The sequence below is a fragment of the Anopheles marshallii genome, chromosome 3 (assembly GCF_943734725.1).
Source record: "Anopheles marshallii chromosome 3, idAnoMarsDA_429_01, whole genome shotgun sequence".
In the NCBI taxonomy this organism is placed as follows: Eukaryota; Metazoa; Arthropoda; class Insecta; order Diptera; family Culicidae; genus Anopheles; species Anopheles marshallii.
In genome coordinates this window covers 47756820-47780672 of record NC_071327.1, presented here as the reverse complement: position 1 = coordinate 47780672, position 23853 = coordinate 47756820, and the positions used below count along the sequence as shown (strand labels likewise).

Genomic DNA, 23853 nt, shown 5'->3' with positions numbered 1-23853 from the left:
CGTAGCATTTTTTGAGTTAATGTTACTGCATTACTTTGCACAATAAGTCGCGAAGTTCAACTCGATCAGCACCGCCCGTGGTCCCCAGTTTTTCCGTACCCGCTACTAACCAATCGCATTAACCACAGCAGTAGTGCGAGTATCTGTGGTCGCATCTCGTTTCGCCAAAAGCGAATGCTCACAGAATACGATCCGTTCGTACGTAGCGCGTCCACCACCCGAAACCGTACCGAGAGGGCACTAAAACAGGGCGCATAAATCATCCCTACGTACCACCGGTGTTGCCCGAAACAAATGGCCGGGCGGTGGACAACTGGCTCTATCACTCGCTGGGGTGGGACCATTCTATCGACACCAGCTTTGTTCTTCGACAATCCACTCCACTTGCTCGAGGTGCTCCCGCATTGCTCTTTTCCGTTCGGTTAAATTGCAGTATGGCATTGCGTATCGTCGGTGTAGTCCCGCCACATCAACACGATATTGGGTTGCTTTTCGCAACAGCTACATCGCACGAACCGTCCACACACACACACAGTTCACCCAAACAACAACAGCTAACCAAGACGCCCAGTCATGAGTCGATGCCTTACCGGAGAGAACCGGCAACGTTTCTTATCCCAAGCGGTTCGGAAAAGCTAGGGGTACATTGCGTTTGATGGCCAGACTTGAGACCATTGGAGCACTGAAGTGATTAGTTAGTGAGCGAGCAACGAACTGGAACCACATCGTGCATCTTGGAAGATTTCATTAATCTGAAGGTGTAACGCCCCACTTCCCAAATGGCAGCAAGTGGATGAAAAAGCACCACGAAAAGAAGGGCTGATTCGGTAGCAAACGTTAGAGCTTTAAAAATATTACAATCTCAAGGAGAACGTTTTACAGTAACTAACGTAAAGTTTGGTATTAGAAGTCGTTACACCAAAATTAATACTGAAACGAATCGAAATGCACTTGTCCTTCTAAACAGTATCACATTACGAAGGCATATATCATATCAAATATTGGGAGTATAAATAAGTTCGTGCTGGTTTTAAACGTTATTCGTCAACGCTGTAAGAGCAATTGGCTTTTAAAACTTGACTCAACATATTTTCCTCTAATAACTTTTACCAATCTCTTAGGATTTTCAAGGATCTTGATACAAAAAAGATCGACTATTTGGTCACAATAAATTTTCATCCATATTTCAAAAATTCCTGATAATTATTGAAATCGACTGAACAAAAAGGAATTACCGTGCCTTACAACGGATGGCAACGGAGTAAAGCTTCCCAATTCGTTGAGAGCATTGTCATGCCGTGGAATAACTTTTTCGAGCCTCTCCTCGCAATGTGATATTGGTTGTAGCAGCTCATAATAGACTACACGCTGTTGGTCCCACCAAACACAAGGCATCTTCTCCAGGTATGGCTGAGGAATCCATATATTACCGGACGTTTTGGACTATTCAATAAATCTACTCTTTTTTTATTTACAGCATAAATCCAATCTATGACAATATGAAATCTTCAATAAACCTCAGATTAACTATAGAAAATACTTCGTTCGATATCTTTTGGCTATAGTTCAAATGGTTGCAATGACGATTCCCAGTAGTGTTTTGTGAAGACTCATTCATATGATTCTATCGTAAGGAGTAATTCGAATCAAGAATCGACTCTCATAAGATTAACCCTACGGAGAGGATCCGTAATGGATAATCTCCTTGAAGGTCACTAAAATACTGCAGCAGGCGTCGTACCCGGCGTTCCCGGCGTCGGTGTCCACACCAACTAACACGTCAACCAAAAGATAGAAAAAATCCCAATGATAACACTAGAAAATATTCCTGTTCAAGCTAAATTAAAATCGTTACGACATCTGCTTACGAAATGCGAAGAGCTATTTTTTGTCCGAATTGCGAATTAGGTCACACAACGAAAATTTAATGTGTTTCAATTTTTATAATATTCAAAGAAACACTTGTTGTAGAAACTTCCAGAAAGCGGAAACAATAAATATTTTATTAAAAACGTGTGACCCACTGCAGAACACAACAATCGAAACAAATCAATCGCACATAAATTTGTTAATTAATTGTGTCGCTTAAAATATCAGACAGTACACCGCAAACATCCTTCAGAATCGACGCTAGTTCCTAATGTTATGCAATTCTTCACCTTTACGTTATACCTTCTATAACGTTAATCAAACTTCTACCTTTATGCAAGAAAGCCAACATCACTTCGAGTGACAAATTGGGAAGGAAGTGTCCCCCTGTCGGCATTCGGTAGATAAAATCTAGAGCAATTTTCGGTTGCAATTTATGCGAACCACAAGGTGTCACCGGTGGCAGAGTAAAGTGCGAAAATAAAATATGAAACTTTACCTTATCCATCCGCTTCAAGCCCAGGGTCACCGGAACTTGGACACGTCAAACCAAAGTCCTCTACCGCTACGCTGTACACAGATCAAATTAAGCTGAGAAAATCTATCGCCCGGTTGACAAGGTTCGCTACAGTTTCCGTGTGGTAACTTTATTTATTTTTATTATTTCAGCTTAAGGTGGCCGAAAATGTGGTCAACCCAAGTAGTGGCGCTGGATATAAGTTCAAAGAGATTAACATCCAAAAGTGTTCAGTCTTAAAATCATCGCCACTAATCACCATGAAATAGGCAAAACGAGCTAATAAACAGTGCCAATTTTCGAAGGTATTAAATAGTTCTGCGTGATACAGTCAGAGGTGAATTTACCCTTTTCGGGGCCCCAAGTGGTGGTACCTAATGGGGCCCCTAACCGTCTCCCATTATATATGCAATCTAATAACAGTAATACTTGAAAATAAATAAATAAATCATATCAGTTTTTAATGTATCTTTCAATTTTCTAATGTTGTTAAATGTCTCCAATATTTCTGAATTAATTTAATTGCAAAGAATGACCGTACTTCTGCCATATTAAAAGATAATAAATTCATAAAATTACTCATACAATGTTAACACATCTCTGTTAGTTTTAATGCCTTTAACAAATTTTTCGCAAGCTTTGGAGTATGAAAGGAATTATTTATGTGTTCACGCAAGTTTTTGATAAAAAATCTTACCTTCAGAAATCCTCACAAATTTAAACATTTCGTATTACAACCATACTGCTCGTTATGGTCTTTAAGCTTTAGATCTACACTGCTTAACAAGTTTATTGTATAAACCAGCGCCTATTAATTTTTCACGAACAGGCCAAGTACAATCTTCAATATTTATATCAAACAACATTTGAGTGCACTGTTTGTGTGTGCACAAAAAATACTATTCAAAAAATTACATCGGAATGTAATGCTTTCACATCTTCTTCAACTCGGGGCCCTCCGCGGCCGCTCGGTCCGCTTATAGGAAGAACCGTCTATAGATACAGTATACGATTTGTAGAATTAGAATTATATTTTGTTATTTTTTAACTATAATTGTGTTTTGGTTAAATTTAAACAACCAAATTGTACCAACATAATTTCAAAAGCACAAATAAAGTTCATAAAATAAAATAAAATTATCAAAACAAAATAAAAGTATAAGTAATAATCTGTATAAAGTACAGTCTGTATAAAGTAATAATAGTACATTAAATATTCTTTAAATTTATAATTTGAATAGAAATTCAAAAAACTAACAGAAATATTCCAAAACAAATGAACAAGATTTTACAAAAAAAACACATTAATTTATAACCAATCAATCGAAAAGTTCACTATATAGTAAATATAAATAAAAAGGAATGTTTGAAAAGTTCATCATAAAAAAAATATAAAAGAAAAAAATCACTTTTGTCGATCTTCTTCAAAAATAATAAAAAGGTACAAAATCCATAAGTTCATCCTTAATGTTAACGATCGAGTTGATCGGTGTCGAATGACATCCTTCTAAATGGTCCATCTCAGCCCAGCTGCATCAATCGACCCAGCATACTCTAATCGGTGAGAAAATTTATGATCTTCTGCCACACGGCAAACCGTGTTTCAGATTAATAGCCAGCCAGTATAAATCACTACGCCCTGAACATCTGACCCGATGGCTGTTTGTGTGTTTGTAGGCATGTTCGTCAACCCTGAGGAGAAATATGGTGCAAATTTAATCATCAAGGATTAACTCCAGCTCACGACGTTCTCTTTTCCCTGAACCGGGAAACGATACCAAAATTCACGCAAAGAACCATCCGGCTGATAACTGGCCAACTGTAAATCTTTTCCCCGCCCCGATAGTGGCATTAAAGCTCTAACAACACATTAGGAGCACTAAGTCAATCATAAACATCCCCAGCAATTAATAAGCACTAATTATCCCCCGAGCAACACCAGCTGATACGGTGCGTTTGCTTCACTCGCACGTCTTCAAACGGATCCAACAGCCAGCGAATCGGGACGGCACGCGAACTCCCTGGCTTCAAACCAGGAGTTATATTAAATGGAAACCTTTTTTCGATACCGGCTGTTTCCAGTTGTTTTTGGGCCAACACTTTTGCTACTCCCATTTCATCACTGGTTCTCAATGGAATCGAAGAAATCAGTTCTTTCCGACACGTTTTGTTTTAACCACCTTCGCCTTTCTGGACCGTTCCGCCACATTCGACGCGTACGGTATGCAACGGTATGTGTGGTTGGGAAAATTCCACCCCTAATCGGAAAAGCCAAAGCTCGCAATCCAGATCAGTCCCTGATTCGAAGCTCGTAAAGCTAAACGTTGGCTGCCCGGGCGAACGGCACATACAATTTCCAGCTGCACTCATTATATATAGATTATTCATTATTCGCTGCCGTTGTTAGGTTGTGCTTTTTACCTATATTTTAAGCTGCACTATCGCACAGGGCTGATGCAAAAAGGATTTGTTTGTTTGTTTGGTTTTCTTCTGCAATTGATTTTTTATCTCATTGTTTGTTCTTGTTTGGGCTTTTCTACGTATTTTCTTTCCCTTTCCTTCCAAAGCTTTGTTTTCAAAACTTTCCTAATCTGGTATTGTTTATCGTCACCTGGCCTTCTTCATTCATTTGCTTTCTTTTTACCTCACAAACACACACACAGCTAGTACAATTCGTTTTATTTCTATTTATTTTGGCACGCCACTTCACTGCACTTCACCAGCCATTTTCTTGCCGTGTTGGGGGGCATTTTCTATTATTTGTTTTTCGCTTTCGCTTGTTCGCTCAACAAATTCACTACACTATCATGGGCTAACAACAACGGCAGTAACAAAAAAAAAATACCGAAAACGCGCGTTGCATTTCCTCCTACGATCATCCTCACGGCTAAATTCACGGGCAGCGAAAACTCCCCGTCCACACCCCCGGCGTTCCACGTGTTCCCCCGATAGCTCACACGTTCAGACGTGCAACGTACGCACACCAGCACGCATGATTTCCGTTTTCCGTTCCGTTAAATGTGCATTTCCCAGTAGTCTGCAGAAGTGTGAAATGCAACACCGTAAAAAGTGCTCTTTGCTTGCGAGGGTTTTTTACCAGGATGATTTTAAAAGTCACACAATGAAAATTATCGAACAAAAATTAATACACTGATAATAATCCCTTCCTTAATTAATGATCACAGCTCCCGAACCAAATCCTACAAAAGGATTCCCTTTTTTGCGAGGTTATGCGGATCTTACTCGCAATGGTGACGGAACAGTAAACGCAACACGGATTATAATTACATGTGGTCTCAGGACATACACGCACACACACACCCCAGAAGTCGACCATTTTACGTTTTTTTTCTTTTTACTTCTGATCACAATGGCGCACGAAACCGGATCACACAAAATGAAAGATCGATGAAGAAGATCGTATGATGGTGCTCGTCCTGTATCTGAGTGAGGTTTTCTCCATCAAAGCAAGCAGCACTGGTTTTGATTGCTGCTGCTCTTAAAACCTTGCTACCGAACACAAATTTATTTTATGTGTGCAATAAAAGATGCATTTTAATACCTGCTTTTCGCGCTGGTTGCATTCGCGCGTTGATCACTTTTTCCCCACGGATGCACACAAACGCACACACACTCACATGAACTCACCGATGTCACCGCTAAGAAATCATTCAACTAAGCACATAATGCACAAGCGCGGAAAAATACATAAATTAACCATTCAACACATAAACCACACGATAAACGCGAAAAAGATCGAACCGGGTGTTGCACCGTGCAGCACCGATAATGCCGCCGAAAGTTTGCAACGCTCTATGCGACGGTAACGAAGCGACTGGCGAGAAACAATAGCACACGCAACGCGATACCACGGTCGTCCCCAAAACGGCCAAATGGTGGGCTCGTATATGGCGTGCGCAATCCCACCGGCTCCGGCCAAAAGCACTGAAACTGCGCTCTTAGCCGCTTAGTTTCTCTCACCTGGCGCAGAGCCGGTTGGCGATGCGTGATCCCACTCCGCTGTGGTTTTACGTTTCTTGTCGGTCCGCGGAAAGTGTTGCTGTTGTTGGTAGTATCATATATCATGTATCATGTAAGAAACTTGTTTACATTGCTTTCTTTTATGAGTTTTCAGCAATTATCTCTTTAATTATGTCATAAAGTTGCATTGATTTCTGTCATTGAATTCATAAATTTATGAAAGATCTACTCAGATCAATCAGCTTCTACTGGTCAATGAAGGTACTTAGTAGCTTTCCAATCATCTTCCACTGATTCCGATCTCAGGCATTAAAAGATTGACTAAGTAGAATGGGATTTCATAGGATTTTAATGTATACCAAGAAATAAACCTAATATTACTGTCATATCGGGATAGTACTTTGGGATTCTTCTATAGTGGATGCTTTAAAATAGCCCGGTACTTGCGGTAGTTCCAATGCGCTTGGAGGATTCCTATGCAGGCACCAGATTTTTTTTTTCACGAAACACACACGAAACTAGAGCAAACCATAAGAGCGCAGGGTGCTCGTGTTGCTTCTACCGAGGAAGCAAACCCATCTGTAAATACTCCTTGAAGTAGGTTGCCCCGTTCGCTGTCCCGGTAGTATCTAACTACCGAACGCGCACTAATTTTTTTGAACATATGAGCAGCCCGCTTGACAGATAGTGTATATTAGTGTAAATTTTAAACGATTCATAATTCGGAACATTAGATTTGTACTTTGCGGTAAAGTATAGCCAAAAGGTGAAATTAAACTCTAAAATAATTATTTTCTCCGAAGAATATCTCCGAGATATAATAAGATATTATATAGATAAATATCTGTACAAATAAATTTACGTTATCCGGGATTTAGAAACAATGTTTTGAGAAAAATGCGTTTTAATTAGTTAAGTCCGCACTGATTAAGAATGAATGAATGAGATTAATCTTACTCGTGCGTTATTTATCGAGTTGAATTGATTTGAATTCATTGCCAAAAGATTATAAGATTTGGATTTTCGAAAAAAAAAACAAAAAAAACATCTATTTGTTTTTTACAACCTGACAATATAACAATATAATTCCCCCACGGGAATTACCCTCATAGGGGAATGTCTGCAAAACCGTTTCTGCAAACAACGCATCTTCTCATAACAGACCTTAAGATCGGTGAGCGATATCTCGGGCGTCGATGCTCTCTCACCAGAGCATGATGAGAAAAATCAGCAAAACCTGAGTACTTCTGCGTGCGATCGAGCGCTCGGCGATCGCCGACGAGATAAATCAGAACTCAAACGAAAGCAAAAGTGTTTTCTTTCAAGCCTCTTTGGTCTTGCTTACTTCATGTATCTGTGTGAGTCCGTATAGTCGCGTTTGCTTCTTCTTTTAATGCGTATGCACTAATTTATCAGCCTGGTTGACTGACACGAAACACCGGTTAATGATCCCGATCGGCCCAGACTGGACGAACAGATGAGCATGTATGAACGATTGTTATAAAAAAATCAAGATCACAATTTTTGAAGCACAGAATAGGGAATAATTTCATAAACCGGTGCAGGAATATTGACTTCCATACATACTGAGAGCTATATGGTTTGTTTTCATGAACCAATTTCTGTCAAATTGCATTAAACAGCAAAGCACACATCTTCTACTAACGCGATCACATTATTGACTATGCATAATGTCTATTGGATTTACGTGGAGGGTGCTTCCTTTACAATAATGTATTCATAAACTGCTCGCGTGCCGTCGCTCACGATTGACTGCATGTTCGGAAGAAACCCGAAATGGATAATTATCCATTATCCAGCTTAAAATCCCGTTCCCCATATGAAATTCAATATAGCAATGAATTATACTGTTTTCTATGTTTAAGACAAAAATGCACTGTTTACTCGTTGAAGATTCTTAAATATACTACAAACAATCTTTTTTCAACTTATTTTTTTAGCAAAATAAACAAACTTTGTTTTGAGGTACGTTTCCAATTGCTCTTTCCGAGGTAAGTTGTTAGTGTTTGCGCTTCTACTAAACAGCTTCCAGCAGCAGTGCAATGCCCTGCCCTCCTCCAATGCATGCCGATCCGACGGCCCGTTTGAGGTTCTTTCGTCTAGATAGGATAACAGATTATGAAAATTGTATTTGTCCATTAAATAAAGTTAGCATACTTACTTCAACTCATGCACTAGATGGCCAGTAATACGCGATCCGGAAGCGCCAAGTGGATGACCCAGTGCGATTGCACCACCATTTAGATTGAGTTTGTTGATGTCGAGGCCGAGTTCCTGCGCGCAAGCCAACGTCTGCACGCCGAACGCCTCATTGATCTCGAACAGATCCACATCATCCATTTTGAGGCCGGCCACGTTCAGCACGTTGCGAATAGCTGGTACTGGGCCAATGCCCATAATCTCCGGTGGCACACCGACCGTACTGTACGCTACCAATCGTGCCAACGGTGTTAGGTTGTGTTTTTTGATCGCTTCCTCCGAAGCGACCACAACTGCCGCCGCACCATCACAAATACCCTGAAATGAACATTGAATGTTTTTTTGAAAAATAATTTAAAAAGAACTTCTACAGCTGATCGAGCTAATCTTACCGAAGCAGTTCCTGCAGTAACGGCACCATTCTTTTTGAACAGCGATGGAAGCTTCGTCAATCCTTCCAGTGTGGTCTGTGGACGCGGATGTTCATCGACGGCAAAATTAACCTCCTTTCCCTTAACCTTTAGCTTGAACGGAGTTATTTCCGTCTTAAATACACCCTCATCATTTGCCTTTTTCCAAAGCTGCTGCGAACGGTAAGCAAACTCGTCCACCTTCTCACGAGGAATCTTGTGCTTTTCGGCGAGATTTTCGGCCGTCAGTGCCATCGGAAGCTTGCAGTAAGAGTCAGTCAGACCGGTCTAGAATAAACGGGCATAACGATTATAGGCATCAACATATAAAGTTATCAACATAGTGTTTTTCCTATCTCGACTTACCCATAGTGCATCTTCCAACGCAGGGCTTGTGCCTAACGGAATACCGAAACGACTGTTTCGTAGCGTGTACGGAGTCTGGGACATATTGTCAACTCCGCCGGTGAGCGAGATGTGTGCCGAACCCACAAGTATGTCTTGTGCTCCATTAACCACCGCCTGGAACCCGGAACCGCACAGACGATTCACGCCGAGAGCTGGCCGCTCGATCGGAATGCCACAGCCGAGTGACACGTGCCGGGGTAGAAAAGCACCATCGGTCGACGAAAGCACCAACACTTGGCCGATGTTGACGGAATCAACTTGATCCGGCTTGAGACCGGCCGCATCGAGGGCTGCCTTAGCCGCAACCGTTTGCAGCTGCGTTGCATTGGTGTTCTTGAAAGCTCCACCGAAGGTGCCGAAAGCGGTACGCTTGGCCGCTACAATGAAAACTCCTGATGGGGGAGGGGCAAAGCAGATAAGAAGATCACGATCAGTGTACAAATTGTGGGCAAAACAAGCACGGACATATTGCTGACAAGCAACACACCGTTGTACTATCGATAGAGGTAGTATCATTATCAGGATTATCAGCATCACCGTGCGGGTGATGGTTAGACAGAAAAAATGGGTCCACTTCCTTATCAACCTGTCCGAGAGCCTTATTCGCGTGTTGTTTGATACTGTTTGATGGTGATAAATGAGCTCTAGAATGGATGTTTCTACAAGTCATGCGTTTACTGAAGCAATTTTTGACACTGAGGACATTACGCTTGAAACCTTGCCGAAATTGTAGATCAAACGATCAACGCGGTAAAAGAATGTCCCAATATGCAACAGGATGGGCAAAAGAGTTGCTGCTTTCACTACGTCATCAGATCGGACTTTGAACCGGCAGTGATGCTGAATGATACGAAGGATCAAAGTCCATCCAAAACGAAAGACACGGTCAAGATAGTGGAAACTTCTCAACTAAAACGATTTGACATGGAAATTATAATTCTCTACTGTGTTTTATGTTATTAATCGTTTCCTATAAGGCGTTAGTTGTCGTATAGATGCCGACCTTACCTTTAGTTAGTGCTGCCATTTTTGAAGGGTGATGACGGGGTTAAATGAACTTTACACACAGATAAAAAGATACGTTATTGCACAGAATAAAAACGTAAATTAAAGTTATGTTATCTAATACGATTTCAACAAATTACAACCGATCTCGGTATACACAACCGTTGTAACTTGCAGCGAAAGCAAATGGAGCAGCAATGAAACGACGGTAGGTCCTATTATTTACGGCCGATAGTAATGTCTTTTTCTGTTTTTTATTTTTTTAATTTGCGAACAGATACCGGGGAACAGTATCGCTCTCTTTCCCGCTTGTTTGCAGATTGGGATGTTTATCATCTTCCTTTTCGTTGTTTGAAGAGTAACGTTGAAGCCATCTGATTGAGTTCTTATTGGAACGGCGCTAGACCAGCAGATAGCTTCAGTTTTAAAATGTACGTTAAAATGATGTAAAATTATTTAAAAAGCAAATTTAATTACTGTTGCGAAGGAATACAATTTTCAAGAAAGACAATTTGTGCAAAAATATCTTATTCGGCAGCCATTCTCAAACAGAACCGAGAGAGTTCGTTTTGGTTTGCAGAGCATTTAATTGATAATATCCAATAATCGCTGTACAATTCTGGTGGTGTTGAACTGCTTTATATAAATTCTTTCGGCAGGATTGCTAGTACAATGTTACACAATTTATGAATGTCCCTTGCTTCAACCAGGTATTGCACCGTTTAAATGTGTATATTTAACTATTAGTAAAATTGTAGGGACTTCATTCAACGTTTTATCGCGCTTGTTAACCATTTCTACGCGTTCGTCCCACCAAATTACTCCATGTTTAGGTACGTTTATAATCATTTTCCTCACAATCGAAGCCCAAACGGACGCACGCGGAGTGTAGCTGCAATGTAACCATTTGCCCGCGTTTGTTACGTCTTCTTTAGATAATTATGCTAGCAAAATACAGAAACGAAGATACATTTAATCGTTCATAACAAAATATAAAATTAACATAAATCTCGCTTTGACAAACACCCAAATGTTTTTTTTTTTTTTGCGATAAAATTATTCGCCCGTTCCACTTTGTCGAATTTGCACTTATACTAGTTCCCACTACCCTACCCACCCGTTACAGTGCAAGTGTAGCGCTGTTGGCGGGAATCTAATTATCAACGGTTTGATGCTAAAGTACGCTTCGCATTACCACGATCAATCGTCGCCCACGGCTATATGTACCCGTCCGTTAGTCGTTGCTCATCGGAAACTCTCGATTAAGCACCTCCAGATCTCGTTTCTCTACGGCAATATGCAGGTCTTTCCTGTTCATAAGCGACAGCACCATGCGCAGCAAGCTCCAGATTGCACCGGACATTTGATTAGACATCGACTGCACCTTCAGCCCGGAACGAGCGGCTGAGTTTGCCTGCATGTTCAGCGCCGTCAACAGATGTTCTGCCGCTTCCTTGTACGCCTTCAAATTGACACAAATCACGCCAACGTTGAACCGGGCACGAATGAACCCAGGATGGAACGCGAGTGCACGCTGGTACGCATCAACCGCTTCCAATGCACGATTGCCGTTGGCTAAACTGGCGCCCAGTCGGTTCCACGCCTTGGAACTTTCCGGACGTACCTGTAATACGGCATTGAAACAGTCAACCGCCTTGTTAAACTCAGATGATAGATTGAACAGCACGCCAAGCGCTTCCTGTATGTCCGCATCGATCTCGGTTGGTGACTGTTGTACAGCCTTTATGAAGAGTTCCTGCACGTCCTTTAATTTCGGTCCGCCCATCAGCGAGCTTGCTATGGGCGAATCCTCCGCTTGAAGCATCTCCGGCGGTACCAGATGCTCATACTTCGGATTACATTTCATCCAGCGAACTAACATCCGTAAGGCCTGGTTTTGCAACACCTCGTTAGTGTAGGATATGGCTAAAGCCATCAGAACCGGCATGTTATTGGGGTTGAATGAAAGTGCCTTGTTGAATGCAGCGATCGCGTTCGGATCTTTCTCGTTCTCTGCCTGTGAAAAGCCTAGCTTTTCCCAAATTTCCGGATTCTCCGGATCCTGTTTGACGGCTGACTCAAAGCACAGGACTGCACTCGGAATGTCACCCTGTTCCAGGAACGCTTTACCCTTCTCGAACGCATTCTCCACGTCCTCCATCGGGTTTTCTTCGTCGAATTTGTACTCCTTGAAGGGATCGTAAAAATCATTAAATTCTGACAGCCACGGATGCTTGCCCTCGCCCTCCGACAGCGTTCGCCATTCGTCTTGCAGACGCTCCCAGAACTGCTTGTTAAAATTGTCTGAGGCTTCATCCTGTTCCTGTTTTTCGTCCACAAATGCCTTCGCCCAGTCATCTTCCTGTTGTTGTGTTTCGGCTGGTTTTTGTTCTTGCTGCTGCACTTTCCTCTTTGACGAGCTTGCTTCCAGTTCATCGAATCGATTCTCCCATACGCTGTGCGACACCTCAACACTTCCATCGTTGATCCGCACATTTCCCGCACTTACGTTGCCCATAAAGCGTACAAACTGGAACGAGGCACAATTTTCTTAGGGAACACACTTAAAAGTTGGGTTTAACTACACTGCTTACCTCACTCTGACGTATGTTTGGATTGTACATTTGTCCACCGTAAGCGTGATACATCATGTCACTGGCCGCTTGCCGAATGGTGGGCTGCTGATTCGTGGCCTCTCGCATATTGGCATGAATTGGTGGCAATTGCGATTGAGACCAAACCTGGCTTAACAAAAGAAAATCAGCACGGATCATACGATCATTGATCAGCTATCATTACTTACACTCGAAAGCTTGCTTTCCTCTCTCGGATGGGCGGCATCAGAGCGAAATTCCTCGGCCCAAGCTCCACCAGGTCCTACCATATCGATTGATCGACCCGGCCCTACCATTTGCTGCTGCCGATGGTTGTGGGCATCAATTTCACGCATCTCCTTCAGCAGCTCATCCATGCGAAAGGTTTGTGGACCCGGTGCTATTTGGTCCATGTATTCCTTCACAAGCTCTCGATCTGCTCCGGCGAAAGAACTTCGTCCACCCGCCAAACCTTCGTCCTGTAGGGCAACATCACGCCGCACCTGCCGGCCCAGGTTCATCAACGGGTTCGCTCCTCCACATTCCGGTTCGATAAGATCCTTGAAGGACATCTTCAATACGCTAGTTCGATCTCTTCCAAATCACATAGAATTTTGAAGGCCACTCTATCTTCCGAAGTTATAATTACGCCAAGACCCTGTTTCGTGCCACAATTCGATCGCTAGTTCTTTGCCAACCAGAATCGACGCTTGTCATTGAAGCAAACACCAACTGAGACGAAGTAGCTGTTGTACAGATTCAGTTCAATAGCGAAAAAAGGCGAAGATTTCACCTATCGCTGCCAATTTCGGGAGTGATCATGAAAAGACCTGATAAACTGATAAGAGCCAACCAGGTCTTTAATGTTTTCTTCCTATTCCTTGCGGTACAAACAGTCTCCTGCCGTAAAGCTGTCTGCCGACTGTCCGCTTACCGATGACCTTTGGTACGAAGAGCGGGGTACTAGAGCTCGTAGGTCATGATTATTTTTCAGCTAGACAATCTGATACTGCCACTTCGTTGCTAATTTTGCTGTTTACCAGTTTAGTGCTAAAATAATATTTTTTTTTATTAGAAATTTGTCAAAATAGTTGTTTTGGCCAACTGGCCTGACATCAAATGTCATGGATGTCAAAATAACAAAAAAAAAGCAAGAAAACTTGCACCCAATTAACAAAACCCTTTCCACATAAGCTTCCGATCATCCCTTGGAACTGTTCCAAACTAATCTTTTAATAGGTGCAACTAAGCACCCAGAAGGTGCCGTACAACACGTGGAACTATTGAAGTGAATAGCAAATAATAAAACCCGGAATTCCCAAAGTTATTTCCGATGAATCTGAAATAGCTCGAAAAATTAAAAAGTAGCTGAAATTATTCGGATTAATTATGCGTGATTCAGAGTAACCGAAGAAGTACGAGCATCTTTTTGTACTTTGAAAAGTTCAAACACGTTGAAGTATTTTGGAAGACCACCGGAAACTTCTGAATTTGCTGTACGTTTTCCAAATAGTTTTCTGCGTCGAAATCGTATTTCCCATCGCCACTTCATAAATAACATGATAGTTGGGTCATCTTTGATTTGATAGCAGTGTTGCCAATAAAATTACAATAAAATTGCAATAAAATAAATGTTTGACCTATTCTACACCATTGCATGAATTACGATAATTGGAATACACACGAACAATTGAAAACAGTTTTTAAAATTCATAATTTTTTTTTCAGGCGTCATTAACCGTTAAAACAGTTCCGAGGCACACACACGTGCTGGTTTTTTCAATGTTAACTATGTGAATGATTTATTGTTATTTTATATTTGCTAAAAAACTACTTTCGCGAAAATATTTTACAACCAGCAATTGGATCAATTGGAACGGAACAAAACCTGTCGGTTACCCCCATCACTAGCTTCAACGTTGACAGCTGTCAAAAGATTGTACCATGCTGGTTCCGGTTTGCGGCGGCTCTTTCTCTTTCCGTGTTATAAGTTCAACGAGGCAACACGTCTGTGTTCGTCGCGCTGTGAGCAAATATGGTGAACCACCGTATTCCTTCGGTCTTCTCCAAGACTTACGTTACCCCACGTCGTCCGTTTGAAAAGCCGCGTCTCGATGCGGAATTGAAGATTATTGGCCAATACGGTCTACGCAACAAGCGTGAAGTATGGCGTGTCAAGTACACGCTTGCCAAGATCCGCAAGGCTGCCCGTGAGTTGCTCACGCTGGAAGAGAAGGATGAGAAGCGTCTGTTCCAAGGTAAGGAAACGTGGTGTGACCTGTTGAAATTGCTTGTTCATTTTCATTTGTTCCATACAGTTTTTGTTTTGTGATGAGATACATATTTATTTTTCTGACACCTCTTGGCAGAACGACGATTATTGTTGAAAATAATTATGCCGCCCTAGCGGTACTGATTAGAATGACATAGCCAGCCAAAAACCACATGGTTGCATAGTTTGGAGCATACTTCAATCATTTATTGTTGCTTGTAGGTAATGCCTTGTTGCGTCGTCTCGTGCGTATTGGCGTGCTGGATGAATCCCGCATGAAGCTCGATTACGTTCTCGGTTTGCGGATCGAGGATTTCCTTGAACGTCGTCTGCAGACGCAAGTGTTCAAGCTGGGATTGGCCAAGTCGTACCATCATGCCCGTGTTCTGATTCGCCAGAGACACATCCGGTAAGTACTGCATATCCTTGATGGGCAATCACAGATCGATTAATCATCGCGTGGAAACTTATCGAAATATGTTATATGTTCAGTTCTCTAGAGAGATTTTGCATTGGTCTCGTACCATTGCAAATGATCGTGAGTGCCACTTAGACTCTGTAGGGTTTAATGACCTTTCGGTTTCTAACGCCTCACACCAATTCAGTTCCCTCCATGGTGTTGCATAGTCTGCGTGTCTTTGAGTATACACAGTAGAAAAATGTGCTTAAGAATCCAGATTTTGGCATGATCACCATGGCGAACATGAATATTCACTGCTGAGATCTGCTTTGAAAGTATAGCTTCCATGTGCAAGATGCTGGAACGCATCATGAGCCAACGAAGTGGCACATTTATTCCGCTTTCGGATGAGGTAACATTTCATTTTGAGAGAAAATCTGCTGTAGATCCTCAATGATTATTGGCGTGCGAGAAAAATCGTTATTAACCATGTATTAAGTAGTCATCCCTATATTATTCAAGTTGTTACTATTCATCCCGAGGCCACCCTCTGCTGTCAAATATAATTCGGTAAGAGAGCCAATTCAAATTACTTTGGGAAATATAAATTCTTCTTTGAAACCGTTTTCTCTCTTATGGGAAAAAAGGTCCATAAGCTAGAAACATTAAGTGCAATGTGCTAATCTATCAACTGTGTTAATATGTGACACCATCATGATGTTCTTTCTATTGTTCAAACTGTAATGAACTGACGAATTTTGATATGAAAAGCTATCGTAAATTTTGTAGATGCTATCCCTATTAATCCCGAGATCACCCTCTGCTGACAAATACAATTCGGTAAGAGGGCCAATTCATATTACTTTGGGAAATATAAATTCTTCTTAGGAACCGTTTTCTCTTTTATGGGAATAAAGGGCCATAAGCTAGAGTACACCATCATGATGTTCTTTCTATTGTTCAAACTGTAATGAACTGACGAATTTTGATATGAAAAGCTATCGTAAATTTTGTAGATGCGCTATCCCTATTAATCCCGAGGCCACCCTCTGTTGACAAATACAATTCGGTAAGAGGGCCAATTCATATTACTTTGGGAAATATAAATTCTTCTTAGGAACCGTTTTCTCTTTTATGGGAAAAAAGGGCCGATAAGCTAGTAGAAACATTAAGTGCAATGTGCTAATCTATCAACTGTGTTAATATGTGACACCATCATGATGTTCTTTCTATTGTTCAAACTGTAATGAACTGACGAATTTTGATATGAAAAGCTATCGTAAATTTTGTAGATGCTATCCCTATTAATCCCGAGGCCACCCTCTGCTGACAAATACAATTCGGTAAGAGAGCCAATTTAAATTACTTTGGGAAATATAAATTCTTCTTTGAAACCGTTTTCTCTCTTATGGGAAAAAAGGGCTATAAGCTAGAAACATTAAGTGCAATGTGCTAATCTATCAACTGTGTTAATATGTGACACCATCATGATGTTTTTTCTATTGTTCAAACTGTAATGAACTGACGAATTTTGATATGAAAAGCTATCGTAAATTTTGTAGATGCGCTATCCCTATTAATCCCGAGGCCACCCTCTGCTGACAAATACAATTCGGTAAGAGGGCCAATTCATATTACTTTGGGAAATATAAATTCTTCTTAGGAACCGTTTTCTCTTTTATGGGAAAAAGGGCCGATAAGCTAGTAGAAACATTAAGTGCAATGTGCTAATCTATCAACTGTGTTAATATGTGACACCATCATGATGTTCTTTCTATTGTTCAAACTGTAATGAACTGACGAATTTTGATATGAAAAGCTATCGTAAATTTTGTAGATGCGCTATCCCTATTAATCCCGAGGCCACCCTCTGCTGACAAATACAATTCGGTAAGAGAGCCAATTTAAATTACTTTGGGAAATATAAATTCTTCTTTGAAACCGTTTTCTCTCTTATGGGAAAAAAGGTCCATAAGCTAGAAACATTAAGTGCAATGTGCTAATCTATCAACTGTGTTAATATGTGACACCATCATGATGTTTTTTCTATTGTTCAAACTGTAATGAACTGACGAATTTTGATATGAAAAGCTATCGTAAATTTTGTAGATGCTATCCCTGTTAATCCCGAGGCCACCCTCTGCTGACAAATACAATTCGGTAAGAGGGCCAATTCATATTACTTTGGGAAATATAAATTCTTCTTAGGAACCGTTTTCTCTTTTATGGGAAAAAAGGGCCGATAAGCTAGTAGAAACATTAAGTGCAATGTGCTAATCTATCAACTGTGTTAATATGTGACACCATCATGATGTTCTTTCTATTGTTCAAACTGTAATGAACTGACGAATTTTGATATGAAAAGCTATCGTAAATTTTGTAGATGCTATCACTATTAATCCCGAGATCACCCTCTGCTGACAAATACAATTCGGTAAGAGGGCCAATTCAAATTACTTTGGGAAATATAAATTCTTCTTAGGAACCGTTTTCTCTTTTATGGGAAAAAAGGGCCGATAAGCTAGTAGAAACATTAAGTGCAATGTGCTAATCTATCAACTGTGTTAATATGTGACACCATCATGATGTTCTTTCTATTGTTCAAACTGTAATGAACTGACGAATTTTGATATGAAAAGCTATCGTAAATTTTGTAGATGCTATCCCTATTAATTCCGAGGCCACCCTCTGCTGACAAATACAATTCGGTAAGAGAGCCAATTTAAATTACTTTGGGAAATATAAATTTTTCTTTGAAACCGTTTTCTCTCTTATGGGAAAAAAGGTCCATAAGCTAGAAACATTAAGTGCAATGTGCTAATCTATCAACTGTGTTAATATGTGACACCATCATGATGTTTTTTCTATTGTTCAAACTGTAATGAACTGACGAATTTTGATGTGAAAAGCTATCGTAAATTTTGTAGATGCTATCCCTGTTAATCCCGAGGCCACCCTCTGCTGACAAATACAATTCGGTAAGAGGGCCAATTCATATTACTTTGGGAAATATAAATTCTTCTTAGGAACCGTTTTCTCTTTTATGGGAAAAAAGGGCCGATAAGCTAGTAGAAACATTAAGTGCAATGTGCTAATCTATCAACTGTGTTACTATGTGACACCATCATGATGTTCTTTCTATTGTTCAAACTGTAATGAACTGACGAATTTTGATATGAAAAGCTATCGTAAATTTTGTAGATGCTATCACTATTAATCCCGAGATCACCCTCTGCTGACAAATACAATTCGGTAAGAGGGCCAATTCAAATTACTTTGGGAAATATAAATTCTTCTTTGGAACCGTTTTCTCTTTTATGGGAGAAAAAGGGCCGTAAAGCTAGAAACATTACACACGAAAGTTTAGAAGTTTTATGCTTGTAACTAAAATGATTATGGTATACAGAAGCAATCGTTTGTATGTTGCATAACGCAGTTGTGGAATACTAGAATAATGCATGGTTAATTACGTTTTTTCGCCAGCTGTAAGCCCACACAATTCGATCAAAACATGTAATTTTAAGAAACTCTTGATCCAATGAATTTAATTTGATAATTTGCACCACTTTATTTTACAGTGTCCGTAAGCAGGTCGTGAACATTCCCTCGTTCATCGTCCGTCTGGATTCGCAGAAGCATATTGACTTCTCGCTGAAGTCGCCGTTCGGCGGTGGTCGCCCTGGTCGCGTCAAGAGGAAGAACCTGAAGAAGGGACAGGGTGGCAGCGGTGGCGCTGAAGAGGAGGAGGAAGATTAAACGTTCGCTCTATTAAGCAAAACACTTATGCTGTTGCTGCTGCTGCTTTGCGAAATGCAATAAAAAAATACAAATCATTAAACGTAAAGCGTTCGTCTAGCTATACTTTTTTTTGTGTATATTAGTGTACATTCGATAACCGATTGTATTTAATTATCTTAGATGACAAAATATAGGATCTATTTCGTGAATGGATTTTTTTCGGGAGATCTTTTACCGGTCCGCTTACAGTTGACCACGTTAGAGCAGATGTGGTCGTTTCATCAGTCCGTATTCAGAATACAGAATATGCTGCTTTGAGAAGTTCATTCCTATTGGAGCTATCGTCCTCAAATTATGTCAAACCACAAGTATATCTGTTCTGCTGCATGGCTGAGCGGTTCATGGTTCTTTTCTACACGCGGCAAAACCGGAATCTCTGCTACGTCGTTTATGTTCCATTATCCAATCGCTAAACCGATACGTTTCTTCTTTATCGGCACAACCTCAGGTCAAGTGCCCTGGCTTCTTGAACTTTATTTACTCGTAACCGCATAGTCAGCCTTTTGTGTGATTGGTCTGGATGGTATGTTCGAATGGTCCTGTCGTGTGATTCCGGATGCTTTTCTACCGAGCAATTAATTCGTACATTGCAGCTGTACATGTAATAAATTCTTATAGATTTAATCTACTTTAATAATTGTAATGCAATACATTGATGTGTTGAAAAAACCTTTGTATTATTTCAAACATTTCTGTGGTTAAACATTTAATTTTCAACGAATTGAAGTGAACAAAAAATAAAAACATTCAAAATCTAGAAATTATACCAGTTGCAGACGGGAACGATACTGTTCCAAGCCCGGAGCGGAGTGAATCTCGCTTCTCGCTCAATTGCTTCCGCGCGCACATCACCATCGACGAACAGCGGCTAGCCGGAGTGGGGAACGTCGAACCTCATCGTGAAAATAAAATCTAGTTTTTCGGTTGAATTTCCGCATATTCTCGCAAAGTTGGTGTCGTCAAACGTTTCAATTTACTTGAACGTGCAAGTAAAGCATGCAAGGCGCTGCAGTGCGTGAACATTTTGCCCCGCAAGTAAGTGCAAAGTAACGCCAATAACGCAGACGTAAAACCGGCGAAGCAGCACAAGAGCAGCGGGTTTTGTATCGCTGGTAGTGATATAGTAGTGGTAGAGGGCTGCTATCTTCCTGCCTGTCCGTGGTGGTGTCGTCGCCGTCGTCCCGTGTAAAAGAGCTTACACAGTCGCGTTGACTGAAGGAGAGAAAGATGGCCGATGGCGTTGAAATCGATCTGTATGCCGATGATTTGGATCAGGATTACGCACAGAATAATGTAAGTAGCAGTGGCGTAATGGATGAGCGTTTGTATCGAAGCGGAAGGCGTTCGTGCAACGCTTTGTCCGAATGGCGATAATTGTGGCGTTTGTGTTTTACGCGAGAGCGCTTGTGTACATGTGTGCGTGTGTATGTGTGTGCGTTCGGAAAATGCAGTGTTTGTGAAGAGGAAGAGGAAGAAAAAAACGGAAAATTAGGAACCGTATGTAAAGGAGGATTGGGTTGTTTATGGTAGACTGTGGTTCTTTATTTGCAGGACGACTTTGGCGGCGATAGTGGCGACCTGTACGACGATGTAATCGTACCTTCCGGAGACCGCAACAATGCGGGCAGAGGGCCGTCGATTGATCGAGGCGATGGAGTCGATACGAATGGATCGTATCACCATCATCCCGGCGCTTGGTCAATCAGCCACATTCCACGGCGTCATCAGCTGTACGTGGGTAATCTGCCCTGGTGGACGACGGACCAAGATATAACGGATTCGGTGGCGGACGTTGGAGTAAATGACTTCCAGGAGGTGAAGTTTTTCGAAAACCGGGCCAATGGTCAGTCGAAGGGATTTTGCGTTATTTCGCTCGGGTCGGAGAACAGTCTGCGCCTGGTGATGGATCGATTGCCGAAGAAAGAATTGCACGGCCAAAATCCGGTCGTAACGATGCCTACGAAGCAAGCACTGAATCAGTTTGAGAGTCAACAGAAGACCAGACCAACGCCGCCGGCGCCGGGACAAACTAATGGACCACGGCCTCCAGTACCGGGCATGCCGATGGGTGGTCCGGGCGGGCCGGGTGGTCCTGGAGGTGGCCATGGTGGACCGGGCATGGGAGGCCCCGGTGGTCCACCGGGCGGACCAGGAGGTCCAGGCGGTATGGGAGGTCCGGGCGGACCGCAGCCACGTATGATGAACCCCAACATGCCACCAGGAATGCGTCCACCGCATCCGCACATGTCCGGTCCGATGCACATGCAGGGGCCGCATGGCGGCCCGGGTGGTCCACCAAGACCGCAGGTAAGCGTCCGTGCTTGTCACGTTTGACTTTTCGTAATGCTTAAGTTTCACCGCCCATGAAACGTGTTCTTCCTTAGGGACCTCCAATGCATCAAGGGAATGGACCACCGCAACAACCGCCTCGATTCCAGAATCAAAACCAATGGAATGGTCCACCACGTATGAACGGTCCACGACCAGGCGGCCCGGGCGGTCCAGGCCCAATGCAGCACAGGCCGCAAATGGCAAGTTATCAGTAGCCTTGGTCTTGCTCGCTTCATTTTCTCATCATCACTAGGAGTAGCATAATCGTGCCCTGGATCCTGTTCCGTTTGTCACTAACATGCACGCATGCTCTTTTCCACTTTAATTTATAGTTCCAGGGACCACCAAACGGTATGCCGCGCGGGCCACGCCCCGAATGGAACAGACCGCCGATGCATGGCGGTTATCCTCCGGGACATCCTGGTGGGCCCGGACAGGGACCGCCGCACATGCAGGGTGGACCACATGGGCCCCGTGCACCTCTGCACGGGTCGATGGGAGGACCACCGGGTCCGCAAGGACCTGCTCCGCACGTAAACCCTGCGTTCTTTAATCAAGGCGGTGGTCCTCCGAACCATCCAAACGGCGGAGGCCCGGTAGGACCGCCCCATGGACCCCAGGGACAAGGGGGAGGACCTCCTCAACATTTTAACCCACAAGGTGGAGGAGCTCCACGGGGTGGTCCGTGGCCGGTACAGGGTGGTAAGCCACCGGGTGCACCGGGTGGTTTCCCGGAGCACACCATTACACCGCAGCTGAGCGAGGCGGAGTTTGAAGAGATTATGACCAGGAATCGCACCGTTAGCAGTTCCGCCATTGCCAGGTAAAGCGGGTTCCGCGTTGTAATGTTTTATTTGCTAAAAACATTCTATTTAATGGCGTACTTTTCTTCATCTTGGTTTCAGAGCCGTATCGGATGCCGCTGCTGGCGAATATTCGAGCGCAACGGAAACCCTTGAGACAGCTATCTCGCTCATCAAGCAGTCGAAGGTCGCCCAAGACGAGCGGTGCAAAATATTGATCGTTTCGTTGCAGGACACTCTGCATGGTATCGAGACGAAGAGTTACACCCGTCGGGAACGGTCCCGTTCGCGCGAACGCTCGCACAGACGTCAGCGTCGGGAGCGTTCTACGTCACGCTACCGGGAACGATCGCGCGATCGCGAACGGGATCGTGAACGCGATCGGGATCGTGATCGCGAACGTGATGGGTAGGTAGACGGTGGAGTATATGCTTGTGTGATGGACTGGGTATCCTTAACGCAAGAACCAATTCCATGCGCTTAAAGTGTGTTTTATTGGTGGTTACTTAACAAACCATTTGAAAAAGCTCGATTACGTTTGTATTTATTTTCGGGCTTGTGCTACATAATAGATGTGTAAAATCATGCTTTAACTACGGTAAAATTGATACATTGAACATAAGTTAAGTCGTATAATGAACGAATGTTATAATTAGATATGCATATTTATTAATCGAACTTTGGTTTTTTGTTCGATCCCACGCTAGCTCACGTCGATCCCGCCCAAGAAAATCTCCGGAACCGGCCACCGATAATGCAACGGACAGCTCCTCCAAGCGCTACTACAATGACGATCGCTATCGTTCGTCGGACCGTGAGCGGGAACGCGATCGCGATCGTGAGCGCCGCGAAGATCACCGATCCCGACATTAATAGCACTAATTAATGATTATTTCCCCATCCTCCCATCCGTTACATTATTTCTTCGGTTGCTAATGCGAAAATGAATCTATCGCACGTTTCACGTGCAAGCCTAGCAACTTTTTACACTACACAAGCAAACATCTGGTGAAAATATTGAAGCCAGACTTTCGTCCATGCCGACAATTGGTGTTTGGTTGTTGTGAGAAAAAGAATTATCATTTCTCGCTGAACTGTTCAAGTGTTAGCATTTCACTTCGCTAGCACAGAGTTTTTCATGATTTTGTTTATTAAATTGAATTATTTCATACCATTCTTTTGGTGTAGTGTAAAAAAACTAATGCAATCCTAAATGGAAGCAGCTGATAAAAAAAGTTGAATGAG

At 42.3% G+C, this 23853-nt stretch overlaps 4 protein-coding genes across 4 annotated transcripts; 2 read left to right on the top strand and 2 right to left on the bottom strand.

Annotated features, from left to right (window-relative positions):
* Positions 1 to 8405: 8405 nt before the first annotated feature.
* Positions 8406 to 10432, bottom strand: LOC128714161 (3-ketoacyl-CoA thiolase, mitochondrial). The gene is made up of 5 exons (XM_053809036.1): positions 10414 to 10432; positions 9364 to 9797; positions 8980 to 9285; positions 8550 to 8905; positions 8406 to 8487 (listed from the first exon to the last, which is right to left on the bottom strand). The coding sequence occupies exons 1-5, from the start codon at positions 10430 to 10432 to the stop codon at positions 8406 to 8408; spliced, it is 1197 nt and encodes a 398-aa protein (XP_053665011.1).
* A 1212-nt stretch (positions 10433 to 11644) lies between these two features.
* On the bottom strand, positions 11645 to 13576 carry LOC128713948 (peroxisomal targeting signal 1 receptor). The gene is made up of 3 exons (XM_053808822.1): positions 13214 to 13576; positions 13005 to 13151; positions 11645 to 12940 (listed from the first exon to the last, which is right to left on the bottom strand). Exons 1-3 carry the CDS (start codon positions 13574 to 13576, stop codon positions 11645 to 11647), a joined length of 1806 nt encoding a protein of 601 aa, XP_053664797.1.
* Positions 13577 to 15039: 1463 nt separating this feature from the next.
* Positions 15040 to 19432, top strand: LOC128715511 (40S ribosomal protein S9). The gene is made up of 3 exons (XM_053810418.1): positions 15040 to 15262; positions 15499 to 15685; positions 19255 to 19432. Exons 1-3 carry the CDS (start codon positions 15040 to 15042, stop codon positions 19430 to 19432), a joined length of 588 nt encoding a protein of 195 aa, XP_053666393.1.
* Positions 19433 to 20701: 1269 nt separating this feature from the next.
* LOC128711906 (cleavage and polyadenylation specificity factor subunit 6) lies at positions 20702 to 23492 on the top strand. The gene is made up of 6 exons (XM_053806796.1): positions 20702 to 20767; positions 21026 to 21781; positions 21859 to 22005; positions 22138 to 22628; positions 22711 to 23016; positions 23316 to 23492. Exons 1-6 carry the CDS (start codon positions 20702 to 20704, stop codon positions 23479 to 23481), a joined length of 1932 nt encoding a protein of 643 aa, XP_053662771.1. The 3' UTR covers positions 23482 to 23492.
* The last annotated feature ends 361 nt before the right edge of the window (positions 23493 to 23853 follow it).

Coding starts and splice junctions, on each gene's coding strand:
- LOC128711906 (XM_053806796.1), top strand. CDS start 20,702: ATGGCCGATGGCGTTGAAATCGATCTGTATGCCGATGATTTGGATCAG. Junction 22,006..22,137: donor TGCAGCACAGGCCGCAAATG/GCAAGTTATCAG, acceptor TTTAATTTATAG/TTCCAGGGACCACCAAACGG. Junction 22,629..22,710: donor AGCAGTTCCGCCATTGCCAG/GTAAAGCGGGTT, acceptor TCTTGGTTTCAG/AGCCGTATCGGATGCCGCTG.
- LOC128713948 (XM_053808822.1), bottom strand. CDS start 13,576: ATGTCCTTCAAGGATCTTATCGAACCGGAATGTGGAGGAGCGAACCCG. Junction 13,152..13,213: donor AGGAAAGCAAGCTTTCGAGT/GTAAGTAATGAT, acceptor TTGTTAAGCCAG/GTTTGGTCTCAATCGCAATT. Junction 12,941..13,004: donor CAAACATACGTCAGAGTGAG/GTAAGCAGTGTA, acceptor GCCTCGTTCCAG/TTTGTACGCTTTATGGGCAA.
- LOC128714161 (XM_053809036.1), bottom strand. Junction 8,906..8,979: donor TTACTGCAGGAACTGCTTCG/GTAAGATTAGCT, acceptor TGTTCATTTCAG/GGTATTTGTGATGGTGCGGC. Junction 8,488..8,549: donor CATCTAGTGCATGAGTTGAA/GTAAGTATGCTA, acceptor TATCCTATCTAG/ACGAAAGAACCTCAAACGGG.
- LOC128715511 (XM_053810418.1), top strand. CDS start 15,040: ATGGTGAACCACCGTATTCCTTCGGTCTTCTCCAAGACTTACGTTACC. Junction 15,263..15,498: donor TGAGAAGCGTCTGTTCCAAG/GTAAGGAAACGT, acceptor TGTTGCTTGTAG/GTAATGCCTTGTTGCGTCGT. Junction 15,686..19,254: donor ATTCGCCAGAGACACATCCG/GTAAGTACTGCA, acceptor TTTATTTTACAG/TGTCCGTAAGCAGGTCGTGA.